The sequence below is a fragment of the Mustela nivalis genome (genome assembly GCF_964662115.1).
Source record: "Mustela nivalis genome assembly, chromosome: 10".
NCBI classification, from domain to species: domain Eukaryota; kingdom Metazoa; phylum Chordata; class Mammalia; order Carnivora; family Mustelidae; genus Mustela; species Mustela nivalis.
The window spans coordinates 349,437-371,044 of NC_139029.1; the positions used below are offsets into that span (position 1 = coordinate 349,437).

At 48.9% G+C, this 21,608-nt stretch overlaps 1 protein-coding gene across 3 annotated transcripts in view; it reads right to left on the reverse strand.

The window, feature by feature from the left end:
* GNB1 (G protein subunit beta 1) overlaps positions 1–21,608 on the reverse strand; it is an 88,516-nt gene that overhangs the window by 16,486 nt on the left and 50,422 nt on the right. For all 3 annotated transcript variants that reach the window (XM_082686269.1, XM_082686270.1, XM_082686271.1), the window contains exons 2-5: positions 12,819–12,921; positions 7,573–7,611; positions 5,768–5,874; positions 830–893 (exon numbers count right to left, since the gene is read on the reverse strand). In XM_082686269.1, the coding sequence (XP_082542395.1) occupies positions 830–893; positions 5,768–5,874; positions 7,573–7,611; positions 12,819–12,875 (267 nt within the window). In that variant the 5' untranslated portion in view covers positions 12,876–12,921. The remainder of the gene's footprint in view (positions 1–829; positions 894–5,767; positions 5,875–7,572; positions 7,612–12,818; positions 12,922–21,608) is intronic.

Here is a 21,608-nt window from a genome sequence, read left to right on the forward strand (position 1 = left end):
CTTCAACTTTCACTGCAGAGAAGGTGATGCAGCAAAACAACAGCCAGGATTACTTTGAAAATAATTTATACACGTGGCCAGTCAGATGAAGAACTAACTAGAAGTCCAGGGGGCCTGGGTGGCTCGTTTGGTTAAGCGTCTGTCTTTGGCTCAGGTCATGATCCTGGCATCCGAGGACTGAGTCCCGCATCAGGCTCCCTGCTCTGACCCTCCCCCTGTCTGTGCTTTCTCTCTCTCTAAGAGAGAGCAGGGAGCCCAATACGGGGCTTGATCCCAGGACCTTGGGATCATGACCTGACGCAAAGGCAGACACTAATGACTGAACCACCCAAGTGCCCCAAATAAGATCTTTTTTTTCAAAAAAGGATTTTATTTATTTATTTGACAGACAGAGATCACAAGGAGGCAGGAGAGACAGGGTAGGCAGGCTCCCCACTGAGCAGAGAGCCTGTTGCATGGCTCCATCCCAGGACCCTGAGATCATGACCTGAGCCGAAGGCAGAGGCTTTAACCCACTGAGCCACCCAGGCACCCCTACATTTTTTTAGATGAAACATAAAGTTTCTCGGACTGAGCGAACTCCGGAATGCAGGTCTTTCAGAACCATTAAGGAGGGACATAGCTCCCGGCTGCCCTGCAGTGAGACCACGGGCCACGGCTAAAGACACCAGCAGCACGGGCTTGCCACGAGATTTGGCATCACACTGAGAACAGAAGTTGCCGCGACTCCCTCCCTGTCCTGTGGGACGTGTTTTCACACAAGTGGGCCAGAGGCTGGACACACGTCCTCTGGGGCCAGTTGCTCAGGGAGGGGCTCTGCAGTCCTTACCTTGTTCGTGGTGTAGCTATCCCAGATGATCAGTTTGCCGTCCTGTGAGGCACTGACTAGAAGCCTGCAGGGAGAGGGCGGAAGAAGACCGGTCAGTGCCACGGCAGCGCCACAGCAACCGCGAATCATAGAAGGGCAAGAGGACAGACCAGTGACTACGAACCCATGCTCCAGCGTCACATTTGTTTGAGGCAAAGCACACAGATTTATAAAGAAACTAAAACGGTCTAATTGTTAGTTCAACTTTGAAAGCATGAAAGAAAATGCTCCCCTAACTAATAGTTCAGGGTCCAGACTGCCTGCCTTCAAGTGCAGGCGGGATCACCAAAGTGACTCTCTGGTGAGCTAAGACAGGTGGACTTCCATTTTTTCTCTTTTTTACATTTTTAAAGATTTTTATTTATTTGACACAGAGAGAGAAAGTGCACAAGCGCGAGCGCACAAGCAGGGGGAGTGCCAGGCAGAGGGAGAGGGAGAGGCAGGCCCACCGCCGAGAGAAGAGCCCAATGTGGGACTCGATCCCTGGACCCATGATCATGACCTGAGCCAAAGGCAGTTACTTAACTGACTGAGCCACCCAGGAGCACCAACAGGTTGATTTCTTGTAACTGCTTATGTTTCGTTTTTACTCATTATAAATCCAATTTCAGACACATAGACCTTTTAGAACCAAAGGTGGCAGAAAATATTTAGTCTACAACTTGTGTCCCATTTGACGTGCAGAAAGCTGAGATAGTAAAGAATAACCAGCTTTTAAATAGTCCGAATTTATGAGACATTTCTCACCAAAAACAAATTAAAACAAAAATCATGAAAATTTCCCAGACTGAGCTAAATCTGGAATTCAGGTCTCCGAGAAACATCAAGGAGGCACTTAACCTCCCACCTGCTTTGCAAAGAGATGACGAACTACAGGAGAATCGTGTCTTGTCTTGCAGAAGAGACTAGTTAACTGTCATAAATTTGCTTCACGATTATTTCCTTGCTTTGGTTAACTGCTACATTTGGAAAAGGTACTCTGTCTTTACTTGCAGAATTAAGGCAGGATACTGCAGAAGGAAAGCATGACTAAGGGGCAAAGGGACCGAGCAATTCCAGGAATCACAGCTACTCATAAGATACCCTAAGAACTCTGTCCTCAGAAGGTGGTATTTTCAAGAAATGTCAAGAAGGCTCTATTCATAATGCTGGGCAGACATATGCCACAGTATGGTAAATAATGAGATTAAATTTTTTTCTTTCTTTTTTTAAGCAGAGCATTCCAGCAATGCCCCCAAGGGGGAGTTCAGATGCTGTACAGGTGCCCAGGACACGTGTGCAGGGCTCTGCTTCCAATGGCCCCTCCTACCACAGGAGAGGACAGTAGTGGGGTCAGACCTAGGGGAGAAAAGGACCAGGTCTCCAGACTCCCCATGGGCCCAACTGCCCCAATGAAGGGGGACAGGTAACCCCCAAGGGTCTTTAAACCTCTGCACTAGGACACTCTAGGTACCTGGAAACAGGGTGATGTGGGAACAGGGCTGCATGGCCACCGCCCCAACAGATGTTTTATTTATTTTTACTTCTTATTAAAAAAAAAAAAAAAAGATTTTATTTATTTATTAGACAGAGTGAGACACAGTAAGAGAGGTAACACAAGCAGGGGGAGTGGGAGAGGAGAAGCAGGCTTCCCGCTGAGCAGGGAGTCCAATGCAGGGCTCCATCCCAGGACTCTGGAATCCTGACCTGAGCTGAAAGCAGATGCTTAACGACTGAGGCACCCAGGCAGCCCCCAGATTTTTAATATAATTTATTTATTTTTAAGATATTTATTTGACAGACAGAGATCACAAGTAGGTAGAAAGGCAGACTGAGACAGAGAGGGGAGAAGCAGGCTCCCAGCCGAGCAGAGAGCCCGATGCAGGGCTCGATCCCAAGACCCCGAGATCATGACCCGAGTTGAAGGCAGAGGCTTCAACCCACTGAGCCACCCAGGCGCCCCATAATTTTAAAGATTTCAAACACCGAGGTTTTGACCATTTTAGCCAAGAGCATATTTGACTTAACGAACTGATTGAAACCTGGAGGTAATACTTATTCAAGACATTCTGTCAACTGTGATATTTTCCACCAAATTCTACGTTCTGATGCATGAACTTCCTTTACACGGAGTAGACAAGTCCGGCACGAATCACAGCTGTTTCCGCACTACAAGCTCAGAGCAGGTCTAACCAGATCGCTCTTCCAATGCAGTTTCTTAAAGCAAAGCCCTGCACCCAGGTTCAGGAACAGACCTATTAGGCTCGTAAAGCTATTTCCTTCCACGTAACAGAGTAAGGTTCAGTCTGCTGGGCAAGCTCTGGTTGGCCCTTTACATGGGCTTTGATGGAAAATCCAAGCCAAGGTAAAGAAGCTTGTCCTCCAGGAGGGTCACCCTTAGAAAGTCTCCTGGTCAGAGAGCTTAGTATTTGCTGACTCGCTCAGGGCTAGAGAAACGTTAAGCTGTCCGATGATCCCCCAGAAGGTGAGAGAGGACACTTCCTGATCCGAGACAGACCAACTGCTGGAGAACTGCGTTCACTCTGGCCCTAGAGCTTCCAGCTATTCCCGGGTCTGTTACTGTGAGGCACCGCCCACCCAGAACAGAGGCCAGAGCCAGCACGGAAGCGAGGCTCCAGGGAGCGGAGGACAGAGGTTGAAGAGAGGCCCGCATCCAAATGCCTCCAGCCCCTCGTCTGCTTGGAGGAGGGAGGGCTCTCAGACCGAGCCGGGCCAACTGTGTTTGACTCTCAATTATAACAAGAGTTCAGAAGAACTGAGAAAGGGGAGAAAAAGTTTCACTTTAACTCATGTAACTGGAAGAGACCCTCAAATGTTGTAAAGTATAAATGAACATATTCTGTTGATAAACATAAATGTATACATTATACACACTGATACGCACACACGCACAGACCTCTCACTGGGGGCTCTCCTACAGTTCTGAAAACTAAACGGCTAATCGGCACAGCAGTTTGAGAACATCTATAAGCTACACAAACACGGTAAGATAACTGGAAATCATGAATTAGCCTTGAATCATGAAGAACAAATATTCTGGACTTCAAAAAGACAAAAAATTTACCTACTCAGAAAATATGGCTAACTAGAAAAAGAGAGTATCTCAAAGGCTCGGAATAGCAGAGATCCTCCTGAATATGATTTTTTGTTTTCTTTTGTCTGAGACCACAAAACCGGGCCCCCACAGAAGGACACTGTGCAACCTAACGGTGCAGTTTCAAAGGCAGTTATGAAACACATCCCCACCGCCCCACCCGGAAACAGACCAGGACCACGTGGCGCCCACACCAGCCTCCCACACGGTCTTTCATGTCACTGCTTCTTCGAGGGGTGACCGGGAACCTGAATTTGGTGCTACTCACTCAGGCCTTGCTTCTCCTCCTTCTAACTCTGAGGCTCTCAAAGCACAGTGTGTCTGAACCAGGCAGAGCACAAAGCTTGCACACAGCGGCTGCGGGAAGCTGGTCTGGTGTCCAGCTTGAGCCCTCCTGCCTCACCTTGGGCTCCGGTCCTCATTCCATAGCTGCCTGCAGGTGATCTGGTGCTCCCAGGGACCCTTCGGAAAAGGGACATGTCACCTCTGCAACTCCCCTAACTACAGCCTGGCTGTTGCAGGAGAGTGAATGGCTTACGGGGAGCCTCGACCACGAATGGCCCCAAGGACCAGGCTCCAAGTGCTGGCCTCCTGAGTGCCAGGTTCTGAGTACAGCCTGGCCGCAGCGTCTATCAAGTGTCCTATCCCAGAAGGACACTGCTGTTCCTACAGATGGAGGAAAAGCCCTGGAGGCAACGTACCATTTGGTCACTGTCTACTTTTGATAACAAATTCCAAGGTGGACTGAGGAGCGAGGGCATTTTTCTTGCCTTCCCCTTTCTTAGTCTTTCTGATTATTGCTGTCATTAAAATGATCGAAGTTAGCGCTCATTTGCATTTGAAATTGTACGGAACAGCATGCAGAACAAACTAAAGATAGATTCTTTTGTTCTGTAGCTGTTTACACTCTGAAGCAGACAATTTCATGAACAAAGAGAAAACCAAGCAATTCGTCTCTGACACACAAAATAATGCTCCTCGAAGAAAGGCTCTTTTGAGAATCACGCATCAGGTGTCTGGGAGGGCGTGCTGTAGCCTCCAAGTCGCAAGCATGCGGCTCAGTGATTCAGGTGGCAAAGAAAGAAGAGACAAACTCTCCAGCAGCCTCTAACAGACACAGTCCAACAGACGTCACTCTAGTGACGCTGCAGGAGAGCAGAGGGGAAGGACAGACCCGGGACGCGACGGAGATGAGCCACCCAGAGTGGAAGAGTCCAAACAAGGCGAAGAAGTTAAAGTAAAATTAATGAGTGCCCAAGGGGCACTTTCTGGTCGGGATGACAGATGAAAGGGAGGTGGGCAGCAGCTAAGACGCGCACTTCCCCACGTCTCCTGTGGGCTCCAAGAAAATCAGCAGCAAATCTGTGCACAGCACTTAGGATGTTTTAGTTGCTGCTGTAAGGCTGAACACACTTAATCTTCCCTACATGGCAGGTTTACAGGTGTATGATCCCTGAGTCAGGACGCTGAAACCACAAGAAGGTAGGGGCCAAGGAGTCATGCGGAACAGGCCGCAAAGGCAAGGAGCCCTGGCACCTCCCCCAGGTCACACAAGCACAGAACAGTGGAGCTGGGAGAGCCAAGGTCAGGGGCGGGGGTCACAGCTCACACAAACGTGAGGAGGGCACCGCAGCAGCGACAGTGTACCACTAGCCCAGCTGAGGGCAAATGTGCACAGGCAACAAGCACTTGTCTCACTCTTTCTTTACAAGTAACAGCGGATGAGTTCAGGGTATTTTTCCTCAGAAAAACAGAACAACCCTTGAGCGTCTCAAACACTGTGTTCTGCTCCCGCTCCCACATACCTGGAATCCGTGCCCCAATGCATGGCATAAATTTTGGCCAAGTGCCCCCTCAGCGTTCTCCTGGTGCGCATCTGGATTCTTCCCACTGGGTCGATGTTGTTTGTGATCTTAAAAAATAAAAGTTACGGTAAATTAACAGTCTGTCGTGGAATGACCTCCCCGGAGACCTCCTCCCTCCCCCTCCCGGCAGCCCCACCACCCTTGTTCTGGCTGTGCTGCTCACCCATGGTGCTATGCCCACCTGGCTTCTGCCAGTCACTCGGCAGCTCTCCACTGCGGCTGCAGCTCCTACCTCTCTTTCACTGTCTGTAGGAGTCTGTCACTACCTGCATTTCAACACCTGCTCCCCCAACCCCTCTCCCCAGAACGTGCACACACGGTGCTGGGCCACAGGTGCGCTGACCTCCCCGGGGGTCCCTCCCGCTCCCCCCCAGCTGCTCATCCAGGCCCAGCTCCTCCTGTCCCTCAGTCCTCATAGGCTTGCTCTCCTTCCGGATTACAGTCCCGTCAGGCCCCGTCACACTGAACACAGGCCGGTGGCTCACACACTGTCCACTGTGACCAGGCTGGGCAATGATCTGGACAACGGTCAGCAGCGACAAGAAATGTTGTTGCTTATGGCACAGAACTGGATGTGCAGACCTGCAGATTCACTCCAACATGTGAAAAATGGACGTTAACAATTCCGTGTTGACAGCTGAACTAAGTGTATCACAATAAGGTTTTATGGGTTTTTTGTTTTAAAGATTTTATTTTTAAGTAATCTCTACTAAAATCCCCAACATGGGGCTCAAACTTACAACCCTGAGATCAGGAACTGCATGTTCTGTCGACTGAGCCAGCCAGGAGCCTCAATGATGGGTTTAAAAAACGAACAATCCCAAAGTATTTGAAATATATCTGAGAATACAAATTTAGGAATTCTATGCAGTAGAAGTTTCTCTTTAACTTACTGTTTAACCCCAACGGAAGCGCATCCCCTAAAGCAGGGGGACAAGGTAAAACCTTGAATCATCCTCAGGAGAAATATGAATATAATTTTTCTTTCATATTTCTATTTAATTCTTTGGAAAAAAGTTTTTCTTATAGAGGTGAAACTCAGAATTTTAAGGTGAACAGTCCCGTGGCGTTGGGCACATTCCTACCTCCGTGCAACCACCACACGCCCTCCTCGGCCCCCAGCACCGCCACCGGTGGCCCTGGACACAAACCCCCCGCCCCCCCCCGCCATTCCTCACCCTCCTTCCTAAGTCCTGGAAAGGCTCACAAACTTCGTGCCCCGCGGATCTGCCCGCCCCGGACATCTCCTGTCAGCGGGATCCACACCCCGTGGCCCTGCACGTCTGAGGCCGGGCCACGCTGCGAACACACCGTGAAGGCGTCTGGGTGATGGCCACGGGGCCCTGCGCCGCGGGAGCCCGCACCGGGTCACGCCCTCGGCCGTCCGCTTGCAGGGACCGTCTGGAAGCAGCGGACGGGGCTGCCCGGAGAGGGCGCGTGTGCGTGTCCTCGTCCGAGCAGCAGTTCTGGGGGGCAGCTCGGGGCAGCGCCGCCGGCTCGTCATTTATGGGCCCCGCCGGAGGGTCTGCCCACCCGGACTTTCGAAAGGCTCGTGAGACGCTTATTCATCCCGCCCAGAGGAACCACGACCTCCCACGCCTTCGAAGGAAAACGCTTCCAGCAGCGGGTCCGCCCTGGCCGGGGGGGAGTCGCAGCCGGAGCGCAGCTCGCTCCCAGGCGCCAGGCGCCGGCGGCCCCGAGCAGGGCCCGGGCCAGGCGAGCGGCTCCGGGCCCAGGGCTCTTACCTGAGACAGAGTCGCATCCGCACACGCTTTTCTAGCATCCTAGGAGAGAAGAGCCACAAAGAGCAAGTCAGCAGCGTCTCGCGCGCCCTCAACCCCAGGTCCTCAGCCCGGGCTGCCGAGTGCTTGGACGGGCGGACAGACGCAAAGGCAGCAGGAGGAGCACGGCTTCGGCTCCCCGCCCGCTCCTCCGCCGCAGCGTAGGGCCGCCGCCCTGCCTTGGTGCTCCCGGTTCTACTGAACCGAGCCCCGGAGGCCCCGTGCACGTGACAACCAGCACCGCGCCCCAGGCCCCCAGAAACGGAGGCTGCGCTGGGAAGGCCACCCCGGAAGCCGGGTGGCACCGCAGAAACCCAGAGGTGGGCGCTGCCTCCTCTCCCGCCCACCCAGGCTCCTGTACTTTCCCACAGGCCTGCACGCGTGCCTTGCGGTCTTTCCACCAGCCCAGGAGCCCTGGGGCCCAGAGAAAGACACCCAAAAAGCACTGGTGTCCAGCCTGAAGAACCTTCCCTCCAGATCATGTTAGCGAAGGACTGTGCTTTGAAGCCAAACGATATCGGACGCTGAGCTCTATGAGGAAAAGGGTCTGGAGTCAAGACCATCCAATTCAGTAAGACTGTCTGGCTGCTGTATGTGCTCCCTGCTCTCTTACCTATAAAATGACCTTGTGAAGCAGCAGGTAAGAACTATGAAGGGAAATTCTAAGACTACCTAAGATGGTTTTTTAAAATTTATTTTTATTTTTTTTATTTTACTTATTTGACAGAGTAGGCAGAGAGGCAGGCAGAGAGAGAGGAGGAAGCAGGCTCCCGGCTGAGCAGAGAGCCCCATGCGGGACTAGATCCCAGGAACCTGGGACCATGACCTGAGCCGAAGGCAGAAGCTACCCAGGCGCCCCTACCTGAGATGTTTTTATTGTTCCTAAGTGATCAAACTTCGTAGGAAATATAGAAAATAGCCATATATTATGAAGAAAAATGAGACAAGAGCTGAAAGGGACAAAAATCTGAGCACAAGAGTGATTTCAAAGGAAATGATGACAAATTTCTAGTAAGAAAAATGTTTCCATTATGCAGTCATCTGATTATCTGCTTTCGAAATGACAGCTAGCCACATGACAGCATTTATACATACCCGCACCTTCAAGGGGGTGGGGGTAGGGGGACGCGGGTATCCCAAGACACTTTTATTTTTTGGAAGATTTATTTGACAGAGATCGCAAGCAAGCAGAGAGGCAGGCAGAAAGAGAGGGACGCAGGCTCCCTGCTGAGCAGAGAGCCCCATGTGGGGCTCGATCCAAGGATCCCGGGATCATGACCCAAGCTGAAGGCAGAGGCTTTAACCCACTGAGCCACCCAGGCGCCCCCAGGACACCATTCTTTAAGGGCAAACTGCCTCACTGTGAGTTACTTCATGGAGCTGGAGGGAATATTTATCAACTGAGAACATGGAAACATACTCGAAGACATTATTGTTATAAAGGTGCCAAAGATCTAGATTTCAGATTCAGCTTTATCCTATGAGAAGTCATTCTACTTAATGGATTAAATAATTAAAACACCAAAAATCATGTCATCAAGGTCAGAGAGAGAAGCAGACTCCCCATGGAGCTGGGAGTCCGATGCGGGACTCGATCCCAGGACTCCAGGATCATGACCTGAGCCGAAGGCAGTCGTCCAACCAACTGAGCCACCCAGGCGTCCCATGTCATCAAGCATTTCTATGCCAGCACCTAAATTTGGGGTAAGGAGCCAGCCGAGGAAAGGTCCAGAGTACACGTCTTTAAACAGGGGCTTCTACCTGTCCACTATGGAGTTCAACGTTTAGTTCTGAGTATCACTCTTACTGATGTTATACATGGCCTTTAGTTATAAAAAAGAATAATGATGGGGCGCCTGGGTGGCTCAGTTGGTTAAATGTCTGCCTTTGGCTCAGGTCCTGCGGGACGGAGACCCGCATCAGGCTCCTTGCTCGGCAGGAGCCTGCTTCTCCCTCTACCCGCCACTCCCCCTGCTTGTGCTCTCGCTCTTTCTCTGACAAATAAATAAATAAATAAATAAATATCTTCATTTGGGGGGAAAAAAAAAGAGTAATGAGAATTTTGTAAGTGGAAAAAATAAGACATGGGACTTAAGCGACTTCACCCTTTTTAGTGTACGAAGATCAACCTGGACTTTCACACTGTATCGTACAATAGACCGTGGTGATACTACTGGTAAACAGAGGGGAAAGCGATTTTATTTTATTTTATTTTTAAAGATTTTATTTATTTATTTGACAGAGAGCACCAGTAGGCAGAGAGGCAGGCAGAGAGAGAGAGAGAGGGAAGCAGGCTCCCTGCTGAGCAGAGAGCCCGATGCGGGGCTCGATCCCAGGACCCTGAGATCATGACCCGAGCCGAAGGCAGAGGCTTACCCACTGAGCCACCCAGGTGCCCCAGAATTTTTATTTTTAAAAGATTTTATTTTTGGTGTGTCTTGGGTGACTCCGTTGGTTAAGGGTCTGCCTTCCGCTCGGGTCATGAACTCAGGGTCCTGGGATCCAGGATCCAGTCCCGCATCGGGCTCCCTGCTCAGGGGGAAGCCTGCTTCTCCCTCTGCCCCTCCCCTCAACTTGTGCGTGCACACGCCTCTCAAATAAAATCTTTAAAAAAAAATTAAAAATAAGAAAAAATAAAAGATTTTATTTTTCATTTTAGAGAGAGAGAGCATGAGAGCGCATAAGCAGGGAAGGCAGAGAGAGGGAGGAACAGACTTCCTGCTGAGCACGGAGCTCAATGCAGGGCTCGATCCCAGGACCACGACCTGAGCTGAAAGGAGTTAACCAACGGAGCCATCTAGGCGCCCCAAAAGATTTCATTTTTTAAGTCATCTCTACACCCAACATGGTCCTCGAACCTGCAATTTCAAGGCCAAGAGTCACACACTCCCCTGACTGTGCCAGCCAGGCACCCTCTATTCACACTTTCAAATCCCACAGCTGGTCACACGACAGCGCCGGCCCCTGGGAAGAGGCACGCTATTCACAACGAAGGGGCAAGAGATGCAACGTGAACACTCGGGCTTTGTTTTTGTCCCCCCAAATTTCCATGTCTTTCCCCTATGCCATACGAAATTTCTTTCTTTCTTTCTTTAAAAGATTTTTTTATCTGTTTGTCAGAGAGTGAGAGAGAGCAAAAGCAGGGGGAGCAGCAGGCAGAGGGAGAAGCAGGTTCCTCGCTGAGCAGGGAGAGTGACGCGGGACTCAGTCCCAGAACCTGAGACCACGACCTGGTCCAAAGGCAGTTGTCCAACCGACTGAGGCACCCAGGCGTCCCCACACAAACTTTCTTTATCTGCTATGCACAGATCTGGACCCATGATGAACAACTTCTAAACAATAATTTATAGCGATCAGAAAAACAAAATTCTGGGTGCCTGGGTGGCTCAGTGGGTTAAGCTGCTGCCTTCGGCTCAGGTCATGATCCCAGGGTCCTGGGATCGAGTCCCGCATCGGGCTCTCTGCTCAGCAGGGAGCCTGCTTCCTCCTCTCTCTCTGCCTCCCTCTATGCCTACTTGTGATCTCTCTCTGTCAAATAAATAAATAAAATCTTAAAAAAAAAAGAAAGAAAGAAAGAAAGAAAGAAAGAAAAACAAAATTCTGAATTCTATATTCTGGAAGGTAGACAGGCAATGTTAAACAAATCTGATCAGAGCAAACCATTAAAAACACCAAGTCTTGCTTATTTTTATTGAGCTGTATCCAATTTTTTTTTTTTTTTTAAGATTTGATTTCTTCATTTGAGACAGAGAGCGAGAGAGGAGTGCGTGGCATGAGCGTGGGGAGGGGGAGAAGGAGAAGCAGACTCCCCACTGAGCTAGGAGCCCAACTCCGGGCTCCACCCCAGGACCCGGAGATCATAACCTGAGCTGAAGGCAGACACTTCATCATCTGAGATGCCTAGGGTGCCCTGTGTAGTTGATTTTTTGAATCTTAGAATTTGAAATTTGAAAGATACTTTGTATCCTCTTGGCTATAGATCTTTAAACATTCCATTATGTTTTCTCAGGTGTAAGAGAACAGGAACAAGTACTTGTATTTAATGTTTCTGTAGAAAATGTTCATTACAAGTTCTGTCTCACAAAACGGGAGGGGAGCAGAATTCGTGTCTTCAGAACCCTCCCAGCCCTGCCTTTTCAGAAGTGCAGGGGCTCTGCGGTTGGCCAGGCTGGGATTTAAAGCTGCAGAACTCTGGGAGCTGGGGCGCCTGGGTAGCTCAGTGGATTAAAGCCTCTGCCTTCAGCTCAGGTCATGATCTCAGGGTCCTGGGATGGAGCCCCACATCAGGCTCTCGGCTCAGCGGGGAGCCTGCATCCCTCTCTCTCTGCCTGCTTGTAATCTCTGTCAAATAAATAAATAAAATCTTAAAAAAAAAAAAAAAAAAAAAGAACTCTGGGAGCTATTGGTTGTACACGGTAGCTCTGTTTCTTTCCAGCTAGATGTGTCCACTCCCATTTAACAGCCTATCAGAGCTTATGGAGCCAGCATCCATCCCGGACCCTTCTCTAGGACACCTTGGGCACACCTGAGACACTTTCCCCTGTTGTTGCTAATACTCTTGTTTTTAAACAAGTTTCCTGGGGGGGCACCTGGGTGGCTCAGTAGGTTAAATAAAGCCACTGCCTTCAGCTCAGGTCATGATCTCAGGGTCCTGGGATCGAGCCCCGGATCGGGCTCTCTGCTCAGCAGGGAGCCTGCTTCCCTCTCTCTCTATGCCTGACTCTGCCTACTTGTGATCTCTGTCAAATAAATAAATAAATAAATAAATAATAAAATCTTTAAACAAACAAACAAACAAAAAAAAAAAACAAAAACAAAATTAAACAAGTGTCCTGTCCTCAACAGTTACAAGGGAGGGCTAAGCAGACACCACACTCTACGCAGTGACCAAGAAAATGTCGTGAATGGGGGGAAAAAAAGTCATGAATGAATTCCCGAGGTTAAGAAAAAATACCCAGAGAGACATTTATAAGTTCTATGAAAACATTTTTTGTATATTCAAATAATGACATACTGGAAAACAGAACCCTGAAAACCACATCCTAGGCCAAATATCTGGCTCCATGAGCATATCCTCTCCAGCGAAAATTCAGTTTTAATCCAAAATACCATGTTGTCCTTCTGCAATGTACCTTTCCCACAACAGGTAACATCTTACCTGAAATTTGAATGATTTATAAACTAAGTCAAGCACACGCGTAGCTACATACCCTAATTTGGTTTTTAAGCTGCTCGGCCTCCTGCCGCAGCTGGTCAAGTTCACTCATCTTCGGGTGCCAGTGCTCTTCAGTGCCACCTCAAGGAAACGGAGATCTGAAACACAGACACAAGCATAAGGAAAATCAATAAACAATGGCTGAGTAGCTGAACGAAGCAGGTGAGAAAAGGGAACGGGCATTGTGAGAGCCGTTCTATTATCATGGGTCAGAGCACTTCTCTTCAGCGCTCACCAGAACCTGTACAGTTCTACCAAGGGCTGGACCTGTCAGACGCGATTGGTACTGCCCACAAGCCTTTCAGTGACGGTGGCAAATACACACTCAGGAGATGGTGGTGGGATGAAAAAGAAAAAAATGTGTCAAGCAGCATTTTTCCTGAAGGATCGGAGTCTCCCTCTAAACCCAAGAGCGTAAGACTGACGTTAGAAGAGCTCACACGGATGCCGGGGAAGTCTGCTCAGGGGACGAGCAGAGCAGCAACTGGATAGCCCAGAACCTCAGCACCATGTCGATGCTCTCGAAACCAGGACCCACTCCGTCGCCGTGCCCCACGGACGTTAGAATGTTTACACAGCAATTCTGAAAGCACTCAGTGTGGTATCCAACAGGCTTCTGGTCCAGGACATCTCACTCTCTGGCCAAAATGGGGTCTCAGAAACAGCAGCACTAACTGCACCCTGACAGCAACAGGCCGAATTAGGCTCAGAACAAACAGCCCTGCCACCCCAGCCTCCTTGGACAGCATTCCTTAAGCCAGACTCAAAGTCTCCCTGTTAGAGCAGACCTACCTTCCCAAGGGAATGCCGTAACTGGGGTTGTGTTTCTGACCAAGAGCATGAACGTTAGAGCAGTCGTGGTTATGACCCATGGATCTCAAAGCTGAAGCCGTAATTACCAACATCTCTATCGCCTAAGCCTACGGTGAGCGCCCATACGCAAATATGGCTCCTCAAAGGGCCTCAACGTCCTGTGCAAACACACACCGGAGACTGTATGCAAATGTGACAGGGCTGGTATTACACACACCAGGTATTTAATTCCCAATAGCTGTTTTCCTGAGACTGAAACCTCTCTGGGGGAAACTGGAGGGGCAGGAAGCATATCTGGTAGAGTCCGTGTCTGGGTCAATCTTCCTATTCTGCACAAACGCATTTAGAATAAATTTACATGGTTTACATTATAGAAACTTGGTGTAAACTTACTGATGGAAACAAAAAATATCTTTCCCACTTAGGAGTATCTTTAGACAGTGTGTGTTTGAGTTCTGAGTTCTTGCCTTCAGCTGTGCTATCGATTCATAGCTACGAAAATAGGCCAGGCCGGAGGCGGGGGCGAAGGGGTGCGTGCAGGACCTCCAGGAAGCAATGCCCCGTCGCCAGTCCTGACCTTCAATGACCATCTGCAGAGCCACCAAGAAAGGCCTTACAGGGACAGGACGGGACGTGAAGGCCCCTCTGGGAAGGCGATACATGCTGACGCAGATTCAGAAATATTTTGGACCAAAATAGTTGTTTCTAAAGCCATTACTTTAAGTGGGAGCTGGAAGCACGTGGAAGGCTTCAAAGATACTTGGAGCCTCCCCAGTGAAGAGCAGCATTACCGAAGCTCGACGTGGACGCGGCCACCCTGCAGACACTTCACCGACGCCACTGGCCAGTGCTCGCTCTGGTCTGCGCGGACAGACGCCTCAGAGCTGCAGCCCATGGACAGTAACGTACGCAACGGGGACAGTGCCCAGAGAACAGCAGATAATTTCTAAAGGAGCTGGGAGGCCGGGAGGCCCTGTTCCCCGCCATTTGTGGACTGCGGCGTGCCGCCAGCCAGGACGCCCGGCCACCGCGGCCGCGCGCACGGTCACGCGGCGCTGGGGGTTCTCAGGCCGGCGGCAGCACCCCGCACCCCGCCCCGTGTCAGGGAACTGCTCTTGGTCTGTAAAGAAGCCCTTTCACTCAAGCCCTCCAAAACCAGCACTGAAGAGAAGTAATAGCTAATGTTTGGCGTGGGGTAAACGGAATTGTTACTTCTACAAATAAATAAAACCTCTTAAAAAGATGGGAGGGCGCCTGGGTGGCTCAGTCTGTCAAGCGTCCAACTGCAGGTATCAGCTCAGGTCATGGTCTTGGGTCCTGAGACGGAGCCCGCTCTGTGCTCAGTGGGGGTCTGCCGGAGGCGCCCTCTCCTCTGCCCTGCCTCACCTCCCATCTGCAGGCATAAAATCTTAAATTACTGGGACACCTGCGGGGCTCAGGCAGGTATAGGTCTGCTTTCGGCTCTGGTCACGATCCCAGGGTTCTGGGACCGAGTCCTGCGAGTCCCGCGTTGGGCTCCTTGCTCAGCGAGGAGCCTGCTTCTCCTTCTGCCTGTTTCTGCCTGCTGGTCCCCCTGCTTGTGCTCGCTCTCTCTGACAAATAAATAAATAAAATCTTTTTTTTTTTTTTAAGATTTTATTTATTTATTTGACAGAGAGATCACAAGTAGGCAGAGAGGCAGGCAGAGAGAGAGGAGGAAGCAGGATCCCTGCTGAGCAGAGAGCCCGGTGCGGGACTCGATCCCGGGACCCTGAGATCATGACCTGAGCTGAAGGCAGCGGCTTAACCACTGAGCCACCCAGGCGCCCATAAAATCTTAAAAAAAACTTTAATTGTTAGTTTTAGTCAACAAACATAACTTCTGATTATAACTTCAACACTAAAAAGTTAAGGTTAATTTTTAAAGTAAGGACGAAAACCAGCAAACTCTTAGGACCTAGGTAAGCAGGAAGTACTTTCTGAGATGCTGGGTCTTTAGATACAAGACCCAAATTCTATTGTTAGGTGGGATGACCCCCTGAGATCTTAAGTTTAAATCCTTCTTTTAATTAGATATTCTTTTTAAACATATCATAGAAGAATATATACATGATAATCACGCACCACTACTGCTCTAAACTAGAGAAATGAATTAATTGAAAACCCAAGTGTCTGTATTTTTTTTTTAAGATTTTACTTCTTTATTTGAGAGAGAGAAAAAGAGAAAGAGCACAAGTGGAGGGGAGGGGCAGAGGGAGAGGGATAAGCCGACTACAGTGGCCCGAGCTGAAGGCAGATGCTTCACCGACTTGCATCCTCCAGGTGCCCCCCAAGTGTGTTTAAAACGAGAAGATCCATTTATTTCAGTTACCCCATAAAATTTCAGAAGCCATAATATCAATACTTGCTGGCTTGAATCTTTAGTCACAAGCAAAGAGAACAAAACCAGATGTATTTCTCTTTCATCAGTAAGTATCATAAATGACTAATGCCTTTACTCATGATCCCTCTATAATCAGTGTCCGCACCGGAGTCTCAAGAGAGAGACTCAAAACCCATGTCTGTTCATTTTCAAGAGAAGAGGTATTCCTGTGGCTACTAGCAATAAAGACAAAAGTCCGTTCAGACCTATTTAATCTAGACAACTGGTCTGGTGAGAAAAAGTAACCTATGGTTAAGCACTTAAAAATCTTCTAAAATTACATTCTCTATTCTCCACGTCAAAGGTGTATTTTCTGAAATCAAATCTGGAAAAGAAGTTTTTTCATGGATGGACAGACTTTCACTGATGAAAGGGCACTCAGGGTGTCCAGCACACTGGCCTTGCTGTCCCCGAGTGGGTGCTGCCCAGGACCACCTTGATGAGATGTGCGTGTACACTCTCTGCTCGAAGCTAATGGACACGCCCCTGGGGGTCAGGCAACAGCACCATCACAGTCCGTGCTGCCCCAAAGAGAAACTGGCACCCCCAGGCAAGGAGCGCACACATTCAGACACCGGCGGAACTAAGAGGAAGCAAGAAACCTCCCAATTCTCATAAATTAAAAGTTCACCCCAAAAGCTCTTCTGTGAGGACCCAGTAAATGACACCAACAAGGTACAGAACAGTGCATGTGCGACGGCACTTTCTCTCTGTGCACAGGACAGGACAAACGCGCGCCGGCGTAAGCAGTGGTGTTTCTGCGCACACGAGAGAACACGAAGCAGGGACGGTAGGCAGCTCTTCTCCGCACTATCTTTTATGCATACACGTGTTTTTTCTTTCTAAAATAATGTTAACAGGTTATCTGGGTCCTGACGCCGAGAAGTATTCACACTGTTTTGTCCATACTTTCGGTTAAAAAAAAAAAAAACAATGTTTTTTGTTAGAACATGTTAATGTTTAACGTGAACTATTATGTATCTCTAAGAACAGTAAGGAAGATGGAATAACCACTTGGAAAACTGCCTGGTGTACACTAAAACAAAAAGTTGTGTAATGATTTTAGCTATTTTTTAGAAAGATTTTATTTACTCACTTGCGAGAGAGAGGAAGGGAGAAAGCACAGGCAGCGGAGCGGCGGGCAGAGGGAGAGGGAGAAGCCGGCACCCCGCGGAGCAGGGAGCCCAAATCCCGGGACATGAGCCAAAGGCACACGCACAACCAACTGAGCCACCCAGGAGTCCCTAATTTTAGCTATTTTAGAAGATTAAAATATATACTTTAGTGGAAAAAAAGACATTTAAAAAGACTAATAGCATTTTGTTATAAGACTTATTGGTCCTATTTTCCTCTTCATTTTCTGAACACTGATAATGCAGTTTACGTTATTTTGGTTAAAATAAAATGTACATTTTAAAGTGTTACTTACATGGAATCACTTTGCTTTTCTCTTCACTATCCTTAGGTTCCCAAAGCCTTCAGACAACCCCAACATCGGGTCTCCGTGGCCCAGGTTCCTCCTCCCCTTGCTAAAGTCAAGGCTAAGCCCTGGCCGTGCTGACTCAGGGCCTTCGCCCAGCTAATCCAGTAAGACAGGACCTGCTGAGAGTTTCATATCTGTTTTTCATGACCCACATTGCCACTAGCTTTTATTTAGAACATCTATCCTAGAAATACTTTTCATAGAAATTTAAATAACTTGAACGTGTATGATCTGCCCTAATTCAGATTATATCCAAAATCTTTGTAAGTCAAAGTGTTAACACAAATTTTTTATTCAAATATCTCACATTTGCAACATAACGTGCTTCGGGCGGCCCCACCACTTCCCTTCCCTCTCGTCAAGACCCCAGGAAGGTGTGGGACGGAACTTCAAGGGTGCCCCCCAGCACCCCAGTCACTAACAAGGACATTCACGCTGCAAGGCTTGTTAATGACAAAATGGGGTGATCATATCAAAAAATGATCCTTAGTTTTGGTTCTGACGCATACTAGGAATGTGACACCAAATCACTTTTCAGTCCAGTCCCCAGAGAACGGAGTTACCCACATCACAGGGCTGCAACGAAAATGACGACAGACACCACTGGGACGTGCTCCACAGGCCTTTCCACGACTGGCCTGCGAAGCTCACCTTTCAGCGGAGTCGCCACGGGGCATACACGTGGCCTCGCCGGCAGAAAGGAGGCAGCCTGAGACGCCAGCTGCTGGCTGCCCTGGGGCCCACGGTGCCGCACTGTACGGGACAGCTGGAGCACCTGTTAGCCTTGAAAATCAAACCGCTAGTTATTTTACCCCAAAAGAGGGTTTATTTGGGAAGAGCAGAGAACTGCAAATCCGGACAAGCCAGCCCCAGTAAAACCACAGGCAAGTCCAACAAATAAAGGGAAGGAGCGCTGGAGGAGGAGGAAGCTGGGAGGGCGGCCGGACGAAGGCCCACCGGAGAGCAGCAGGAGGTCAGGTAATGATGGTTTCTCCCCGGCTGAGGCCCAGGGCCGGTGGGGTTTTCTTTTTTCTTTTTTTTTTTTTTTTAAGAAGGCTCCACACTCAACCCCGAGGTCAAGAGTCATATACTCCATCAACTGAGCCAGTCGGGTACCTTAGGGCACTGGCTCTCTTGTAGGAGATGCAATGCACCTCTTTTCCCACTGGGGCCTCCAAGCGCGGATTCTCCCCGCAACAGATACCCAGCGGTACCGGCTTTCTCGACCAACGGCCCCCTCTAGTCCCCTAGTCCATTTTAGCGAGGTCTCCTGCAATCTTCACGTGCCTCTGAAACTATGAATCAGGGAAGAAGCTGGCTAGCTAGTTCAGCCACAAAAGCGCCCCCCGTCATCTCCAAGTCGAAGAAGCATTTTGAGGGAAAGAGTTTCACATGAGGGGCGCCTGGGTGGCTCAGTGGGTTAAGCCTCTGCCCTCAGCTCAGGTCATGATCTCAGGGTCCTGCTTCCCCCTCTCCCTCTGCTGCTCCCTCTGCTTGTGCTCTCTCTCCTTCTCTCACTCTGTCAAATAAATTCTTAAAAAAAAAAAAAAAGTTTCACATGAGGAATTTAAACCAATTTCATCAGTTTGTCTTTTTCATTCAGAAAAAGAAAGTAGAGAAACCCTCCTTCCATTACATACGGCCTTAACACAACTGCGAGCAACTCAGGGCGGCAGAACAAGGACCCCGTGCTCGAGGACAGGTGCTGTGGCTGAAGCGGGTGCGCAGAGCCAAGCACTGTGGCTCCTCTGTCCCCCAGAGCTGATCTGCAACCCCCCCACACTTGCAGGTGTACGCAAACGTGCCCGACAACAGAACACCATGTTTGAAGTCTGCTTTACAACAACCAAAATGGAAGAGAACAGGCAAGGGCAGACATAAACGAGACTGGGTGTGAGCTGGTCACTGCTGTAGTTTGATGAGGAAGTTCCTATACGATTAACTTTTATGTGCATTTCAATTCTCCAGCAGGACAGTTGTTTTTTTTTTAAATGTTAGTAACTGTGTATCTTGATTCAAAATCCCAATGAACAGACTTCAGAGAAAATCAGGAAAATGTGAATACGGCCTGGGTGTTTGGTGGTCTGAGAGCTAAGCTCTTTCTTTGTTGTCAGAGCAGGAGTAAAGGCCACAGTGTTAGAAATACTTCTTACTTATGGGCATTTGCTTTAAAATACTCCAAGATAAAACGGAAGGAAGGAGGCAGATGATTAAATGAAACTGGCAAAACTCTATAAATGTTGGAGATGGGTGATTACGTAATATATTTTATTTACATTTGAATATTATTATAATAAATTTTTTCAAAGTCAGTATTTCTTGGTATTGTCTGACTACATTACGAACATGTGATGAATCTGTCATAAACCTCTTGATTTAAAAGCGCGGGAGCACAGGGGCACTGGGTAGCTCAGGTGGTTGAGTGTGCACCTCCTGACTTCAGCTGCAGTCATGATCTCAGGGTCATGGGATCCCGCCCCAGGTCAGGCTCCACGCTGGGTGGGGGTCTGCTTGGGATTCTCTCTCTCCGTCTTCTTCTGACCCTCCCACTCCCCCTGCTCACACGCTCTCTCTCTCTCTCTCTCAAATAAATAAAATCTTAAAGAAAAAAAGTCTGGGAGCACAGGCGTCCCCCACATAGATCGCACAGTGTCCTCACATGTTTTCCTGCAATGACACAGACTGCCTACCCCTCCAGCTGGCTGCGAGGAAGACTCGACCTCAGTAATCCCCAAATTTGTCTGAACAACCAAATGGTCAACCTTGGAGGTTTCCATATCCGTGTTTCAAAAGGGATAAAAATCAATATTACATTTTGATGATATATTACCATGAAATTAGCTTCTATGAAACAGCAGATATCAGAATATTCAATGAAATAAAAAGTGATGGTGACTAGTTCTTCTTACGGGGAACCAAATGGTAATGCAGGTGCAGAAAGGAAATGTATCACATGCTACACCCTCATTTGGCTCTGGCCTAGCGATGGGCAAACTTTTACATGTTATTTGCAAATTACTCTATTAGGATGCAGTTTATTTAAATAGTCTGCCCTCAGCATCTCCAATGTCTCCTCAGATTTCCCTGCAACTCAGTTTTCTGATGCAAATTTCAAACAGTCCTCCACTTAGGTAAGTGGCTTCCTATTAGGTAAAGCACACACAGAACACTTCTACTTAGCACATTTTACACTTATGGACAATGCAGTATAATTTTCTTCTTAACTTACTGTTTAACCCCATTCAAAGTGGATCCCCTAAAGCATTAGGACGATATACAAAACTTAATCATCTTCAGTAGAAGTAACTTCATACAACAATCATGTTAGTCTCATAAACAGAAAAATAAGACACAAGACACAATCTCAACATACACGGAAATACCTATTAGCTCTACAAACGGTCTGACCATCCCGGGGTCCCCAGCAGACATTCCAGAAAATAGGAGGAGCCTCACTCACTTCAGTTTACTACCTTTGAAAAATAATGGTTCTTACAGTTTTCAAAAGACAACACAACCTGCAGCAGATCATTCATAAAGTCACGGACGGCCAGATGCCACTCACACTCACAGTGAATGTGTGGGAAGCCAACACGTCCTTCTGGAAGTCCATGCTCAACCCCGAGACCACGTGGTGGAAAGCGGTACCCCGACGTGCACCCCCTCCACTGCCCAGCTCCTTGCCAGAGCTCGAGGGAGGAGTCACAGCGGGGCTGTGCGCACCAAAAGAACTATGGTCTGACAAGAATCAGCCATGTCCCTGGCAGCAGCAGGAAGGCAACCGAGCTGCATGGACAGAGTGTAGAGCACAGTTTCCCTCACGACCAGAAGTAAGACCCATCACTTCTGTAAGACACCCGACCCCCGCATGCACAGAGATGGGTCTGACTGAGAAGGCAGCACTATCGAGAACTACAAATTCCGAGGTTCCAGGGCGCCTGGGTGGCTTAGTCCTTAGGTGTCTGCCTTCGGCTCGGGTCATGGTCCCGGGGTCCTGGGATCGAGCCCCACGTCCAGCTCCCTGCTCGGTGGGAGCCTGCTTCCCCCTCTTCCACTCCCCCTGCTTGTGTTCTCTCTCTCACTGTGTC